The 18144-nt window shown below is 38.1% G+C and overlaps 1 protein-coding gene across 3 annotated transcripts; it reads right to left on the reverse strand.

The window, feature by feature from the left end:
• Window positions 1-203: 203 nt before the first annotated feature.
• Window positions 204-11387, reverse strand: LOC100618909 (perilipin-3-like). 3 transcript variants are annotated; one of them, XM_007498034.2, is made up of 7 exons: window positions 11295-11387; window positions 9268-9455; window positions 7728-7783; window positions 5087-5414; window positions 4261-4457; window positions 3073-3183; window positions 204-679 (listed from the first exon to the last, which is right to left on the reverse strand). In XM_007498034.2, the coding sequence occupies exons 2-7, from the start codon at window positions 9440-9442 to the stop codon at window positions 326-328; spliced, it is 1221 nt and encodes a 406-aa protein (XP_007498096.2). In that variant the 5' UTR covers window positions 9443-9455; window positions 11295-11387; the 3' UTR covers window positions 204-325. The 3 variants fall into 3 exon arrangements, with proteins under 3 accessions (XP_007498096.2, XP_007498097.2, XP_007498098.2); XM_007498035.3 differs by having other exon boundaries at window positions 9268-9472; window positions 11295-11313; XM_007498036.2 differs by lacking the exon at window positions 9268-9455 and having other exon boundaries at window positions 11295-11331.
• Window positions 11388-18144: the final 6757 nt, after the last annotated feature.

Here is an 18144-nt window from a genome sequence, read left to right on the forward strand (position 1 = left end):
CAGGTCACTTAACTCCTCCTATTTGCCTCAGTTTTTCCCTGAGGTAAATAGGAGTTAAGTGACCTTTCCAGGATCACACAGCTATTGAGTATGAGGCCTTAATTGAGTTCTTCCAGACTCTGAACTCTATCCTCTGGGCTGCCTAGTTACCCCCAAATCTAAGATTTCTTCTTTTTCACTTAGATAATCCACAAAAATTGAAATGATTTTCAATGCAACTTTATTTTCACAATCCAAAAATTACAGAGTACACTTATTAACTATATACTAGGCAAGACTACTTGCCAGAAGTCTGGGAAGTGACAGTCTGACTCCGTATCACAATTCAAGAGTTCTTAGGGGTTACCACATCTTTCTTTGGTAAGTCAGAAGGGCAAAGTGGTCCTACAACCCATCCAGAAGGAACATTACTTTCTAAGAAACATAGCAGCTGTTCTATACTTCCCTGGGCTTGGGTCAGCTTAAACTGGCTTTGGGCCAGTTGATACCTCTCTAGATCTTCAAATCTGTTACTCATGGAAAAGGTTGTATGAAGCTCCCGCATGTCACAATAGGCCTGTTGGAGCCTGTCTTGTAAGCTGCTTGGGAGACCCTGGATTTTAGGCATGAGGTCCATGAAGGCTGACTGTAATTTCATGGTAATGTTACGGGACATGACCAGAGTTCGGGATTCAAGGAGCTGTAAGACAAAGGGAGGACAGAAAGTGTATAATAAATGTAGTTGCTCATTCTAGCACAATTAGATTTCTTAAAGACTCATACAAATGCCTTTATCCTTCCTTCATCACCTCTTTAATTACTTTTATGTAGATTTAGTAGTAGATATATATACATAGATATCTAGTAGGCAATCAAAGTTACATTTTTTAAAAATTCTGGATTAGATGTTGAAAGACCATTTAAATTCCTGATCTCTTACTTTGTATAGGACTGTGGGCAAAATACTTTGTACCTCAATCCTCATCTGAAAAAATTCGATGAATTCTAAAGTTTTTGCTAACTGCAAAAAACTTTAGGTTGACGTGCCTATTAAGAAAACCACCATTCTTCGAGTCACTCAGTTTAAAAGCCATTTTTGGATTGGGGCAAAAAAGTACACTAAAAAGGAAAAATCAGTTGCCAGGGTGGACTGAAAGGATCTCTATTTTCCTTGCTTGAATACCTTGTCAACTAAATTATTTAGACAGCTCCCTAACCAATTTTCTTACTCCAGTCTTTACAACAAGGCTAGATTGCCTTAATGTATTATTCTGATCCAGAGCTGGAACTAGCTGATGTGATGATTGCTGCACCCCAGATGTTGACAGCCTGCCTTCTCTTAGTACCTATTTTCTGTCTCCCTCATTTGCTTTGGGCTGAGGGTCCTGTGGGGATCAGTTAGATCCTTGGCTTGGGATATTTTCTTCTTCTTTCCATCAGTCACCTAGCCTGGGGAACAATCCAATCCTGCTTGTGTAAAATCAGTAAAGATGACACATCTGGGCTACCTCTTCATAACCTATAGTGAACTCCACTCTAAGCCTCACCCATCTCTATCTTCCTCTGTTCCTTCTGAGGGTCTTTTTGTAGTTTCACAGGAAGCTCACAGAACTTGGGAGTCACAAGACCCAAATTTAAGTTCTAGCTTACTTCTTGTTAGGAGGACCTCAAGTTTTAACTTTCCAAGCTATCTTCCTTTGCTAGATGAAAAGGATGCCTCCAAGGTTCGTTTCAACTCAAGATCTCTGATCTTTTGGTTCCAGGTCTGTCTTATATTCCTTCAGCATGTTCTAGTATTTATGGAAATCTAGCTTTCTCCTGAAAGTACCTTAATACCTTCTTCAAGGCTGACTGTACTTCCTTTCACACACCTTATACAGGGTCAGGAAGAATTGGAATACTACTTTTTTGCTCTTTTTCTGCTATACTACTGCAACTCAGCAAGTAGTGTCTTCTGAAATTCTCTCCTTCCTGTCTAGGTACTTGTTTGCCATCTTGTGACCTCTAGCTAATCTTCCCCCAAACCCAAGTAAGACCATTGTCTGCCTTATTCCAATCTTTGCCTCCTTCACTACTGCCTTGTAAATTCCAGACTCATGACCACTGTCACCAGAGTAAGGTTGATTTTATACTTTCTTTTGCATGTTAATGAGTGGTCAGTCACTTAGATATAGCTTCTTAAACCAGAGGATAGCATATGGGGAAAAAAACCTGAAACTGATAAGTTCTTAAGAGCCTTAATAGTCTTATTCCCAACCTGACATTCTCCCTGGTTTCCCACACGATTTCCCCCCCCCCCCCCCAAATAATGCAAGATAATCTTCCTCCAGAGGCACACTTAAAAAGCTAGCTTTCGGACCCATAAAAGAAAAATATAGCTCTCACCTAATTAGAGTTATAATCTAGTTGCCTGGATCCTGAAAAACCTCAGTACATTTCAAGCTACTATGCTGATTCCCTTTTCCTCTCCCTTCTTAATTTACCTTATTTTAGGGGTAGCAGACATCCCTGTCATCTATAAAATCTTTCCCGATTAATCCCAAGGCTCTTATTTTTTGCCATTTTATTTTCTCCTACTAAATACCTATGACAGCAACAGAAGCTATGCGTATCTATCCTCAAAGCATATCATGACTATGCCTTTACCCATCAGACTTCCCCAAAGCAGCTAAAGCAATCTTCCTGGAGCATAAAGCTGTTGTATCCATACTTGAGAACTTTCCATGAGCTCTTGTTGCCTTTGGGATGAATTTTTTATAATTTCTGTTTGCCTTTCTAGGCTTATTTTACTTTTCCCTTCCTTCTTTACACCTTTTATTCCAGCCAAGCTGCCTACTTGCTGTTTTCAAATTTGGAATTCTTGCTTTCAAACAAGGCAAACTATTTACGTGCTCTTATCTTTCACGATAGTCCCTGCTTTTCTTCAAGGATTTTAGTTCATGTATTATTTTCCTATGGTAAACCTTTTCTGATCCTCCAGTTTTAGTTCTTTCCATTCTTCAATATTTTCATGGTAAAGTCTTCCTATTTGAAGACTCCCTGAATCTAGAGGCCACTTGGCATTTGTAATACCTAGAAGCATAAGACAAGTACCTGTGAATCATCCGCATTTTCTGACTGGTTCCTACTCCACTTGATCCATAGTTCAAATAGTGCCTTTTGGCTGATCTGGCGATTCTCAGACCCTTGCTTGCTTTGATAAGTCTGGTGGAACAAAACATTTGGAAAGCTCGAAGACACAGTTCTGCTTTATAAACATTAATCCTTAGTATTGATACTGGATTTATCAAAAAGTCAGAAATTTATGATCCCTTCCTTGTAGATGGAGGCTAATTTTTTATGTGCCATAAAAAGATAATTGCTATAATGGAAAACAGGTATTGGGAAAACCAGCTTAGGTAAGTGGAATCTAGTTTGCTTCTACCATCTTAACATCCCACTCCCCATGCACACCTCTACTTCTGTTTTACCTTGCTATTTCTATCAAGATAAATGCATGGGCAATGGGGCTTAATGGATAAGGGGTTAGTTTATACAATCTTGGTAGCATCAAGATAAGTGGTTCTCAACCTAATGCCGTGACCCCGAAATACAGTTCCTCATGTTGCGGGGACCCCAAACCAAAAAATTATTTTGGTGGCTACTTCAAAACTGTAATTTTGCTACAGTTATGATTTGGAATGGAAATACCTGATATGTATCATGTATTCTCATCGCTACAAACAGAGGTTGAGAAATGCTGATCTAGAGGCAGTCTCTAAAATAGGGGTTAAGCTCTGACATGAGCAAGTGTTTCTAATATAAGTTCTGGGCATCATATTGAATAATCAGAATGTTGAAAGGCTTTAAATACATGCCAGATGAACAGAGAAGGGAGGATTTTAAGGCAGAGTGATAAGATAGCTATTTTCAAGTACTAAAATAAGTTAATGTGGACAAGAAGTTAGATTTTTAAAAATCTGTTGCTCTTAGTAGGAAGTATGAAGGGTGTGTGTATGAGAAGGTAGAAGCTTTATCCAAAAGCAGGTTTAGGTTCTACATAAGGGAATCATGTGTTGGAAGTAGGGGGAACCTTACCCATATTTAAAATGCCCTCATAATTGGCAGTCTTGGGAAATAATGGATTATTCTTTATTAGATCATTAAACAGAAGTTGGGTGACTGCTTGTCAAATGATTCCTATACAAGGAGGGACTTTTTATGCTAGATGGCTTCTGAGGTTCCATCCAACTTAAATTCTGTAAAAAAAAGCTATTAGGAACTAGAAATAGAATATCCTACCAATTCAATTGTTTCATAGAGCTGGTACAAGAGTTCTCTGATGTCATACTTGGCACCTCTGATAATTTCCAAAGCATTCTTATATGCTTGAGGCTGGAGGTGGACTGGCAGACAACCTAGTGTTGTGAAAAAGCTGTCATCTCTTGAATAGTCTTCTCCAAAACATTCATCTTCCTCTGAAGACTCTTGGACACCAACTATATTGAATTATTTTTTAAAAAGCATGAATAATTGTACTAGAATGATATACCAAATCAATAAACACTTAAACACCTACCGTATGCCAGGCACTATTCTAAGTATTAGGGATACAAAAGGTAGCAAGACAGTCTCCCCCTCACCCCCAAAGGATCTTATAATCTAGTGGGAGAGACAACATGTCAGACATACAAAGCAAGCTACATACAAGATGTAATTAATGGAGGGAAGGGACTAGAGTTAAGAGGTATTAAGGGCCCACAATGAGTACACTTTAGAGATTTTGACAATCCATAGGATATTTCATTTACTTTTATTTTGAGGAAAGCTAAAACTATGCTACAACACAAAATTCATAAGGATATCCAATTTTCCTCAAACTAAGGCATCAGGTTCTAGAATCAAAACAGCATCATATTCTTACTCACAGCTGAATATGTAATAGCTTTAAGACTGTCTTGTTCTTAAAGGCAAAAGTGACTTATCAAGTGATGAGCAGCATCAAAACAAGCTAGATTACCAAGTCATAGGTTATAGCATGAAGCAGTCTAAGAATTAGCCAGACTATTTTATACTCAAATGAAGGACTAAGAATAAAAGAATTATATCTAGCTTTATAGTCACTGACCTAAATTTTGTGATATTGGAAGACATTTGTCCAAGGATACTTTTAGTTCTTCTAGTATTTTTTTCTCCTCTTGGATTTCAGACAAAATTCTTTCTTCCTCAGACATGGGTTTCTCTTCCTCAGACATAGTTTTCTCTTCCTCAGACATAGTTTTCTCTTCCTCAGACACAGGTTTTGGGGTGGCATCATCAACTTCTGTTCTGGTATCAGCAGTTTCTGTGTTGGCATCTTCTTTGTCCAAGTCATTACTAGTGGTATTCATTACTAACTCAGTTTCTTTTGATGGTAGAGTTTGGTCAACTACAATAATTATAGATGAATGTGGTGTCTAGAAAGAAACAAATGTATAATTCCTTTGCTCTTGGCATGTTAGTTTGGTACTATCCCACTTTTTAGCTTCACATCCAATATATAATATACAAACTGTTTCAAATAAACTAGATTTTGGGAATCTGCTAGATTACATGCTCCATTAGTCTCAACTTTGATTCTTGTGACCATTTCAGTATGGAGAAATCTAACCTGTCCTAAAGGTTAAAAAGGCCTTCCTAGAATTTATAGGAATTGAAAAATATTGACAAGATCTATCTGAATGGGGGCCAGGAAATGTCCCATCTGTATGTAGTAGTTAGTATGTTAACTTATTTTTTAGGCTTCAATTAGACAAGATAGATGAGAAAAGCATCTAGTTTATCTTTAAAATAAAATGATTTTAAAAGTGTTTAGAAGGACTATATCTATTGGAAAATCCATGAAGCCATAATGGACTGTGTTCAACACACCTAGGCTATTTCTTATAAATAACTCAATGGCAAGCTGATAGGATGTTATAAAGTAGGACGTATGAGACATCAGACCCAAGATTTGATCATTTTCATAGTAGAATGAGGATCTGAGGGGCAGAGTCAAGATGGTGGCGTAAAGGCAGCAAAAGTTTAGACCTCCGAAAATCCTTCCTTACCAATTACAAACTAAATGCTCCTAGGGTACTGAAAATCAAGCCAAAAACAAGACAGCCAAGGAACCTTCCTGCTGGACTCAATTCAAAAGATATGCCCCCCCCCCCCAAGCCAGAATTCAAGAACACTTGGGTTTAAGGGGAAAGAAGGAAGGTCCCAGAACCCTTCCCCCATATAGAGTGCTAAGCCTCCAGTGGCAGCTGGAAACTTTGGGCAGGCAAAGTTGCAGGTCTGGAGGGAATACCTTGTGGGCAGGGCTATGCCAGGCTCAGGGCATCAAACACAGGTGGTGGGGAAGGAGGTGGACAGGGAGCATAGAGTGGGCAGCCTGGTTACAGCAGTGGAGACCCTCCATATTGTTCCAGCCTTCCAGGAGGTTTTGGCCTCAGGGCATATCCAGCCCAACCCAGCTGAACTTAATCCCATCAAAAGTCTTCAGAGGTCAGGGAAGCTGAAGCTCCAACACTGCCCCAAGCTCCCTGAGACTGCACTGAGAAATCTCCTGACAAAGCTCCAAGAGGGGAGACTGACAGAAAACCCGAAAACAAAAAAAAAAAGAGGAGCAAGAGCACAGACAACTGCAGGAAGTAAAGAAGGGATAAATATGAACAAGGAGAAAAAGAAAAAAGAAATTACAATCAACAGCTTCTATACAGGCAATGAACAAAGAGCAAACAGAACAGAGAAGGATGAAGGAACATCAAGCAAAAACACAGAAAATCCAGCAAATTGGATACAGGCTTTGGAAGAACTCAAAATACAATTCAAAATAATTGAGAGGCTGAAGACATTTGGGAAAAGAACTTACAAACTAAGATAAGTCATCTGGAAACAGAAAATTGTGTTTTGAAAGCCAAAATCAACCAGCTTGAAAATGAGACAAAGGAGATGAAAGAAGACCTCCAAAGAAAATCAGACCAGAAGAAGGATGACTAAAAAGCCAGGGATGAAATTCAGTCTTAAACCAGAATACAACAATTAGAAGCAAATTACTTCACAAGGTAGCAAAAAACAAAATCAAAAGAATGAAAAAATTGAGGAAAATATGAAGCACCTCATTCATAAAACAGAAGATTTAGAAAATTGTTCCATGGGATACAACTTAAGAATCATTGGTCTACTGGAAGATCATGACAAAAGAAAAAGCCTGGACATCATACTACAGGAAATTATCCAAGAAAACTGCCCCGATATTCTAGAACAAGAGGAAAAAGTGGAGATTGACAGAATCCACAGATCACCTCCTGTACTTAATCCCCAACTGACAACCCCCAGGAATGTTATAGCCAAATTCAAGAACTATCAGACCAAGGAAAAATTACTACAAGCTCTAAGAATAAGTCAGATACCATGGAACCAGAGTGAGGATAACACAGGATCTGTCTGCATCTACGCTGAAGGACTGAAAGGCATGGAATATGATATTCTGGAAAGCAAGGGAACTAGATCTACAACCAAGAATCAATTACCCAGCAAAACTGACTATATTCTTACAGGGGAAAGTATGATCATTTAACAAAATAGAATTCCAAGCATTTGTAAAGAAAAGACCAGACCTGAACAGAAAATTTGATGCCCAAGCACAGAACTCAAAAGAATCATCAAAAGGTAATTTAAAAAAAGGGAAAAAAGAACAACAAGACAAAACATAGGATCTGATTTAAACTGTTAGTAAAAATTACCTCCTTTGGCACCTGTGATGTGCTCATTTTCTCTTGATTGATAGGCTCATTTGCAGCTGAAAGCAAAAGCGTTATTAATTAAAAACAAGAAGGTTTGGGGGGCAGCTGGATGGCTCAGTGGATTGAGAGCCAGGCCTAGAGACAGGAGGTCCTGGGTTCACATTTGGCCTCAGACATGTCCTAGTTGTGTGACCCTGGGCAAGTCACTTGACCCCCATTGCCAAGCCCTTACCACTCTTCTGTCTTGGAACCAATACACAGAATTGAATCGAAGACAGAAGGGTTTATAAAAAAAAAAAAAGATTTTGTTGGGCAAAGCCTCCAATAAGGAGGCAGTGAGAAGCCTTTGGGCCAAGAGCAATTAAGTTATCACCTCTAATTTCTCCTTTTGTCTTTAAAAAAAAGAAATTCAAGAGTTTGTTTTACAAGAAGTGATTATACTGAATTCAAAAGTTGATATTGAGTTGTTTCATAATTCTAGCCTGTTTAGGTGGTTTATAGCAATAATTCCATTCTCAATTTCAGCATATTGCTATTCTTTAATGCATCTGTTCTTTACTTTTGGGGCCAGCCAGGCGGCAAAGTAGATAGAGCACTGGCCTTGGAATCAGGAAGACATTTTCCCCCCAAGTTCAAATGTGACCTTACACACTCACTAGCTGTGTCACTCTGGGCAAGGCATTCAATTCTATTTGCCTCCGTTCCTCATCTTTAAGAGGAATTGGAGGAGGAAATGGTGAACCATTCTAGTGTCTTTGCCAAGAAAACTCCAAATGGGGGCATGAAGAGTCAGATATGACTGAAGGATCTTTACTGTTTGGAATAAGTAGACTATGTATTATTCTTAGGAAGTATGCTGCTATGATAGAAAAGGACATTGAATTTGGAGTAAGAGGAATAGGGCTCAAATCCTAGCTCTGCTAATGACTAGGACCTTCCCTTCCTCTGGGGCTCACATAATTCATTTATAAATTTGTAAAATAGATGAGATGCTTTCTCAAGGTCTAAAAACTATTATCTCCCATACCAGCCTTAGGTTGAAAGCCAAGCATGATAAAGGGTCTTAAAGCCCTAGCTGAAAAATCTCATGGTAAGATTATATCGTCTACAGATCATGGATACCATCTTGAGAATACTTCACCAAAATTGCAAACAAAAGGAAACGTTATAACTATTATCTAGATCTAGTACTTGGAGATGGTTTCTCCTGTATTCCCAGGCCAGAGAGCTTTATCAACTTAGGTGTGGGAGGACAAGTCAGTTTGAGTTCCAATAACCAAAATAGCTGTTTTGGTCCAACTTTTGAAGAAATCAGAGCTCTCAATTAACTGTGAGTCAAAGCTCCGAGATCCTAGAGTTATCAAGTACAATATTTTAATATTAGTTCATTCTGAGCTAATAAGAGAGACTTTTGCTTGAGTCAGTAGACAAATGTTTCCAAATCCAAACAAGCTTTAACATATTAGAAAGTACCATTTTATCTTGTCCATTTAAAACGTACAAACAGCAAGGATTCTTAATCAAAGCAATGTTTACTTACATTTGGAACTAAGTTCAGCCACGATCTGTTTTGCATCATCAAGTATCATACTAGAGACAGTCTTGTTTAACTTGGATGAGCCCTTTTTGGTTCCCATATACCAGGAATTCTTGCCAAGAGAAGCTTTGACCATGATTTCCTTTGTGCTACCTGGAGACAAGTTATACCTGGACATTTTTTCTTCCAACCTAAGAGAAAAGTATGGCTAAAAGAGACTTTGTATTGGATAGAGGTACTCTAGGGAATTCCCCCTCAGCAGAAGAAACACATGGAGGCATTCAATATAATGGAAAGAACATTCAATTAGGAGTTAGAACACCTGGATTTGACAATGCATTCAGCTAAATTTGGGCAATTGCTTTTTTTTTTTTTAACCTTTACCTTATGTCTTAGATTCAAAATTAAACCCAGGACCTGCTGTCTTTAGGTCTGGCTCTATCCACTGAACTGCCCAACATCCCCCTCAGTAAGCTTCTATAAAGCATGCACACACAACCCCCTCCCCCCCCAAAAAACTCAAACAAAAACAACTCCCCAAAACCCAAACTCTAAACAGAAAATCAAGCAATTCAAAATAATGGGTCAGAGAAACATTTAACTGAAAAGCAATTTGATACAATAAATGTTTTCTGTGTTAGCTATGCAAAGTTTGAGACCAAGTTAACAAGATCTGTTCCTTCAAGGAAAGGATGCTCATTCATCAGAAACATCTAGGTACTACTTACACTAAGGTGACGTCACAGCTAGTTAAAGCTTTAGAGTCACTTCAGTAAACATTTGTTCAATATCTCCTGCATCCAGAGCCCGTGAGGGGCCCCAGGAAGAGGGAGCCTATTTAAATAATAGGAGAACATATTAACAGCTGTTAGTGACTTTAGAGGTCATTTAATCCAAACTTCCTTTTACAGAAGAGACTTGGGCTCAGAGAAGTTAAATCATTTTCCCAAGGCCACAGTCATAATTAAGAAACCGAGGGAATATATATATCAATATATATATATTGATATTAAGAAACTGAGGGAATATATATATCAATATATATGTATATATTGATATTAAGAAACCGAGGGAATATATATATTGATATATTTATAAATATATATATATGTATATATATATATCAACCCTTGCTTTCTGTCTTAGTAAAGACAAGGGCTAGTTAAGCAGGATTAAGTGATTTGCCCAGGGTCACACAGCTAGGAAGTGTCTGAGGTCGGATTTGAACTCAGGTCCTCCCAACTCCAGGCCTGGTGCTCTATCCACTGAGCCATCTAGTTGTCCCTCAAGCTTACTTTTCAATAGAGTAATATATGGTATACAGTATACAAGTGCATTAGCTAGGTATAGAATGCTTTGTGCCATGGGAAGTTGGGGAGGAAGAGAATGGAAGGGGGATGGTGAAGCAGCTAATACTTTATGGCAATGGACTTTCAATTGAGTATAAAGCCTGAAGATTAAAAGGTGAAAGTAGTAAATAAAACCATCTGAAAACCATCTAGCTCCAGCCCTGCTGTTGCTACCCCTGCCCCCTCCCACCCCACATCTTACTATCTTAGGGAATATAATGTGGACATTTTAAGGCATTTCACATAAAATTGACTTAGTGGTAGGATTTTAGACCCAGAAGGGAATAATGGAGAACCAAACTCAATCTAGGCATATGTTGTTTTAAGGGCTGCTTGTGAATGTTCTGCAAGGGAGAAAATGGCAGGAGCACTGTGGAAGTTTGTACTCCAGATATAGCAAGTTGTCACAGAAATAGCCCAAACTTTCCAAGATAAAGGGTAAAATATTTTTTTATGAGGATTATGTGGAGTAAGGGGTTTACAACTATAGGAAAGTTCTAGGGAAGACTCATCTCAATGCCGTTGTATGTATCTAGTTCCAATTAAAAAAATAAGTTCAGGGGAAAGCTGGGTAGCTCAGTATATTGAGAGCCAGGCCTAGAGACGGGAGAAGAGGGGAAGAACACTTCCCACTGAACAAAAAACAAAGCACAAAACTACTCCCCAATTCTCCCCACTTACCTAGTGACGATCCCTAAGAAAGGAATACAGCCACAGAAGCTGCTTTGGCTGGCTCATTGTATATCTATATATACTTTGGTGGTGAGTGGGAGTTGAATCTTTTTCACTGGCAGATGAAGCCAATAAACAATCACCCAATGAATGTCAAGTCCTGTGGCCAATTAAGACTGTGAAGTAGGTGGGAGAATCAGTGCTTTGAAAAGTTCTACTTTAGTTCTTACAACCAGCAATTCTTATTGACAGAGAGCTTCATAGTCTTTTTGACTTTTCAGGATACATATTTTTAAAAAACATGAATTTATCTTGCATAATTCATATAACTTTCTTCACAGGCCTAGCTGAGTTATTTTATTATTGTATAAAGAAATTGGAAATTTAAAAGTAAGATTTCCAAACTATTCTTTTCTTACAAACAGCCCTTGGGAAAATAGGGCTATTTCAATAAAGTATAAGTTAACAAATATGGATTGTAAGCTACAAGTTCATCCTTTTAACCAATCACTTATTAGGTGCAAACTCTGGGGGCAAGGAGAAGAAATGAGGAAGAATAAGCAAGTCAAGAGAGATTGTACTGGAATCAATGATCTTTTCTTTCTTCTTTCCTTTCCTGTTAGGATCTGGTCAATCAAGTGTCCAGCTGCCCTTAGTAAGCTCTGCCTGATCGATGGTCTCCTCTAGCTACTATTACTAACTAAAATGATTTATCCTGTTATTCATGTGGTATGGCAAAAGTTGGTGCTGTGTTAGTATCTCTTGAGTAAATGATGGCAGGAAAGTAATTGAAATAAGAAAAGGAATAGGAAATAAGAAAAGAAAAGGAAATAAAAAAGGAAAAAATAAGGGAAATTATTAGGGTGGTGCTTTGATCTCTGGGTCATATAAACAAACTACTTCAATTGTAGGAGACTGCACACTATGTATATTTATAGGTATTATATATAATTATATATTATATAAGTATATATATATAGTGTATATTTATATATATAATTCTATGCAGAATAAGTATAAGGGGATATTGGGGGGATTACTTGCAGCTGGGAGGGAAATTAAGAGAGGTCTAATTTAGAGGGTGGTTCTGGAACTGAGTGCTACTAGGGACTTTGTGCAAAAATAAGGAGTTAAGAGCATTCCAGGCAGGAGGGACAGCCAGCCAGTAAAAAAGCAGATGGGTGTGCTGTAGGTGAGAAACTCTGATGAGGCTAATCTCTCTGAAATGCTGAGTGCATGAAGATGGTAATGTATAACAAGTCTGGAAAAGTAGATTGGCACCATGTAGTAAAGGGTTTTAATGTCAAAAAAAGAGAGTGGTTCATATTTGATCCTAGATCTCATCGGAAGAAGTCATTAGTTTATTGAGTTGAGAAGTTGCGTGGTTAGACCTGTACTTTAGGAAAATCATTTTGACAGTTGTGTGGAGGATCGATTGGAGAGAGGAGAGACTTGAAGAAGTGTTGAGGTTCTGAACTAAGGTTGTGGAAGTATGACTGGAGAGAAAAAGAGAATCCAACTCATGCAAAGATAGTGTTTCTCTCAGTAGCAGTAATGAAGTTCAGAAGTGTTAGCTTCTGGGGGAAAAGATAATGAGTTCTGTTTTAGGGCATGTTGAGGTGGCTATAGAAAAATCAATTTAAAATATCCATTAAGCAATTGATAATAAGAGGATTGGAGCTCAACAGACATTAACAATAAATAATATATAGATCTGGGAGTTACAGAAAAAATGATCATTAAACCGTTGGGAACTGATGAGGGGCATTGGTCACTAGGCATATAATCCCCATCAATGGATAAGAAGTAAAATTGGAAATTTGTCAAGACTATAAATGTTTATTAAAGTTAGACTCAAATAATAAGGTTTGGCATTTATGTATCACTTTGTGGCTTGTAAATTGCTACACATAGATTATCCTGTGATCATCGCAATAATCATGAAGTTGGACAGGCATTATTATGACTATTTTTACAGCTGTGGGAACAAACCTAGAGGAACAAAGTGACTTACTCAGGGTAGTTGGCTTGTGATGTGAAATAAGCAAGGTTTTCAGCAAGCCAGAGTTGACTAGTATCCAGATTTTATTAGAAGCTAAAACTGAGGGTTTTCATATAATAGTAATATTGACCTGCAAGGAGCTGGACACAATGGAGGAAAAAATATTCCCTTTCTAAAAGCTATCTGAAAAGGTTAAAAATAATACATACATATTGATATATGTGTGTGTATATGTACATATGCATATGTCTCTCTATATGCATATACACTACTACAGTCACTTTGGAACCCAAGGCTTTCCCTGATTATTTCACACCAGGAAGAACTTGTGTGATGCTACCCAAAAGTCTAGTTGGGCATTCAGCTGGAATCAATTTTTGTGGGGGGAGGGGGAGAGAAGGGGTGCCCAGGGAACCTAGCTGAGAAAATGATCCTTCTGAGAGTCATATTGATATAATTGAAAATGAGGGACTCCTGGACTAAGTATAGCAGATTGATTTCAACCTCTCAGATACTGACAAAGATCTTTTATGTCATCTACTCAGAAGTCCCTTCAATCAGGATAGATCACAACTTATCAGGCCTGTCCATCTTGTACCATTTTTGTCTATGTCCTCTCATAAGTTTGTCACAGATTGTCCATCGTTTATACTAGAGACCTTTTTCCACTTTCTGCTGACATTTCAAGGTCATGTCATCAGAGGATACTCTGGTGTTCCATTGGTTTATCTCCCTTTCTTTCACCCTGTGACAAATCCATACCCTTTTTATATCATAAATTCATTTTATTCCCATTCTTTTTCAGAGTCTTTCATTGGTTACATGTGACAATCTGTACAGATAGAATACATCTTTGTCATCTGTGTGATATTCATTTTGAATTATTTGTAGACAGTTGTCATGTCTGAATATCATAAAGCAACACCAGTAGAATGTTAGTATTAAGAAATATGGGTCTTTGCTTTAGGTCAGTAAAAGTCTCTATGAGGTATTCATCCAAATGCATGTTGTGATCTGGGCAGTCAACACTGAGACATCATCTGGCCTGTTCAGACTCTTTTGAGTGATTACAGATCTCTTCCAGGAGGCTCTCCAGTGTTCAGAGATTGCTACAATTTGCACAATGTCCTCCACAAAAAAGGAGCATCTGGAGGAACTTACCATCCACAGGGTTCTGATGGTTTAGCTTTATCACAGTTGAGAACGTCTTTGGTGAGCATACATTTCCCTAGTGATGCCTTGCTGGATGCTTATCATTAGAGAAGTATTGGACAAAAATATTTTCAAGGAATCTTGAATAATTTTGATGTATAGATGGAAGACTGTAAGATGCCATTTTCTCTCGTTGAATCAAATATTTTTTTCAAGTCAACAAACAATAAACACAGTGTGATGTTAATATTGTCAACATCAGCAAAATGTGGTCCATTGTTGAATATCAGTTGTGAAAGCCTATTTGTTTCTTATCAACACCCTCATTGAGGATGTCCTTGCTGTATGCACAAATGGCTCATAAAGATTTTGTATCAGTCTAATCCCTTTCTGTTCTTTTTTTTTTTTTTTAAGAAACACCAAGCCCCATATGCCATACCAGTGTGGCATAGGACTCAGTCTGTCGGGTTAGGAAGATTTGAATTCAAACCATAACTCTGGCAACTACCAGCTTTGTGAGTAGCCAATGTGCAGGTCACTTAACCTCTCAGTGCCCCAGGGAAGTCTTTAAGACCCTAAATTGCAGGTGAGTTGCATATCTGTACTGAAATAGGGAACAGCCACACTAGAAATCCCCTGCTCTGATGAAGTTACAGGTCTCAGACATTTTGGTAGAGAAACTAAAAAGATTTCATACAATGATGTGCTGGAAAATGTTTGAAAATAGGCTCTCAAAAACAAAGTGTACTGTGTGTCCCTGGGCAAGTCACTTGACCCCCATTGCCTAGCCCTAAGATGGAAGGTAAGGGTTTAAAAAAACAACAACAAAAAACAAAGTGTACCCATGACATTCTTCTAAGTTTACTTTACATTATTAACATTTTCTCCACTGTTTTCTTAAGGCTAGACAATCAAAATAATAAATGAAGCCCTGATGTGAGTGTAAACCCATATCCTTTGCCATCTAGAATGTCATATTTCAAGTTCTCCTCTCCCTTATAGTAGTGGAAAGATCACTAAAAGGAACATTAACTGTGTCATTGAAAAACTACTGAAAGATTCTGAGAACTGAAGAAAGCAGCTTTCCCTCTTCTTAGCAAAGAGGTGGCTCAGGGAAGGTGTTGCTATGAAGGCAGATTTTTGTGTAGCCCCCATGTGGGTCCCTTTAATCTGAGCCTTCCAGAAAGCTCCTCCAAGTTCTAGGCATTTTAGGGAATTAGAATCCTCTCTCATGAGCTCCTCCTCTGCATTTCATTTTTTAAACAGTCAGCCAGATTAACAGCAAAGACATTTCAATGAAATAACAATGTTTATGAAGTAAAACTAGAACATTTCCCCTGTAAGTCTTCACCTTACTCTCTCGTGGATACAGATACAGGGAGAGAAATGGATGCATTCTAGGAACCAGATCTCTCTGAATGATGATATGTGGGCACTATGTGACCAGAACACAGATGTGAAATGGTGCATGTGTAAGGAACATGGGGCCAGGGCACAGGCACACAGGGGAAAGCCTTGTCTCTGATGCTGGCAAGTGGCCAGCTTCTTCTATTGAGGTCATTGTGGTGCTTTTTACTGGATCTCCTCCCTGCCAGCCAGTATTCTCTGGACCAGATGCTCATCAATTCTGATTAATTTCAGAGTCCCCTGACATATGCCCTGGAACATCTTCCATCAGGATACTGAGGTTGTGGCTTTTTTTTCATCCACTGTCACTATCCACTTGGGAGTTGATAGGACTAGGAAATCATTTGCCTTCCTCTCTGCAGCCTCCTCTTTGAAGAAGCTGCAGCATCTTTTGGCTCCTGCAACCTCTTTTGCTGCTCATGTTTCCCCTGTTAGAGAAGATTCCAGTTTTCTTCAAGAAACGTCCCTATTCTATGTCTAAGAAACTCAGTTGAGAGTCATGGCTAACCTCAATCATCCTCTTCATCTGAAAGCTCTGGAGTTCCCTTGTGTCTTAACAGAGTTCTCTGCAGACAACTATAAACTATAGTCTTAGTTTTCTCTCTGCCAGTGGCTATGTGAAGATGTCTTCAAACAGGCTCCATCAGGAGGGCAATCTCATTTGCCCTTTGACTTCTAAGACTTCTTTTCTTATATACTGGTTTCTCTCCTCCCTACCCCACCCCAAAATTCTTCTTTGCCCTGATTTACTATTCTTGACTCTTCAGCTTTTCTTTGTGGCTATCCCTTTCTTTATTTTGTGTTAAATTTAACAAATAGGGGGCAGCTGGGTGGCTCAGTAGATGGAGAGCCAGGCCCAGAGATGGGATGTCCTGGGTTCAAATGTGATCTCAGATACTTCCTAGCTGTGTGACCCTGGGCAAGTCACTTGACTCCCATTGCCTAGCCCATACCACTCCTCTGTCTTGGAACCAATACACAGTATTGATTCTAAGAGGGAAGGTAAGGGTTAAAAAAAACAAAAACAAAAACAAAGCAAACCCTCACCCTAAACCTAACCCTTTTACAACATGGTTAATATGAAAATATGTTTTGCATGACTTCTTATGTAGAATTAATATCATAGTTCTTGCCTTCTCAATGGGTGGGGTAGGGCCAGATAGGAGGGAGAAAATTCAGGACTAAAATGATTATAATAATGATAATGATAATAATAATAATAATGATACTTATATAATATCTGTCCTGGTTTTCTGTGTTACCTTATGACTTTTGCTGTCTTCTGTGAATGAAAAAAAAGCTTCCATGACTCTTTTTTTTTTTAAGGCAACATTATTGCTAGTTTACCTGAATTAAAAAAAAAAAAAAACAAAGAAAAACACAATTCTTGTAAAAAATAAGCCTAGTGAAATAAAACCTACATATCTGATATTTCTAAAAATGTATGTCTTGTTCTACATTTTGAATCTATTCTCTATTAAGAGATGGGCGGCAAGCATCATCATCCGTTCTCTGGTACTTCTCTAATATGTATTAGAATTCTTACATCTTTCAAAGTGTTGTTATCCCTGTATATCTTGTTTTCTTGGTTCTGCCTTTCTCCTCACTTTACCTGAATTATCTTATCCTCCCCTAGGTCTCTCAGTTCAGTTTTAGGATTTACTATCTTCCCTACTCTCTTTTTCTCAAATTAAAAATCAATCATTATTTATTGGACACCTACTATGTGTTGAGTACTGGGAGGTATGGCCTTATACAGTGGTCTGCTGGTAAATTATTAACAATGACGTTTTCCTTCCCCCTCCCCAAATGTTACCCATGATCCACTTCTAAGTTTATTCTGTGTTATGAACATTTTCTCTATTCCCTTTTAATCTAAACAATCAAAACAATAAATCAGGTCCTGGTTGTAGCATTTGCTGATTTTTGAGTTCCCACTGAAAATTTAATAATCAGCTCTCCCAAACCTGTTCCAGGTGGCTCCAGCTCTCCCTTGCCCCAAACTCTGTCTTATTCTTTGTAGAAAAGCAACTGCTATGCTGGCTATAAAATTCCAAGTGATATTTTGTCCTCCCTTATCATCCACAGATACCCATTATGCTTGTCTTTCGTTTTGTATAGATAAGAAGAAGTATTCCATTTTTTTTATTCAACTTTTTTCTTGTTTTGAAATAAGAGACTTGATTTGAGAACACTGAAAAGGCAATCATCCAGAAATGACAGTGATATAAAAACAAAGTATCAACAAAATTAACAAAAATAAAAATGCAAGTCAGAAATAGTTTGTAAAGGACTTTA

Source organism: Monodelphis domestica, chromosome 7 (genome assembly GCF_027887165.1).
Source record: "Monodelphis domestica isolate mMonDom1 chromosome 7, mMonDom1.pri, whole genome shotgun sequence".
Classification (NCBI taxonomy): domain Eukaryota; kingdom Metazoa; phylum Chordata; class Mammalia; order Didelphimorphia; family Didelphidae; genus Monodelphis; species Monodelphis domestica.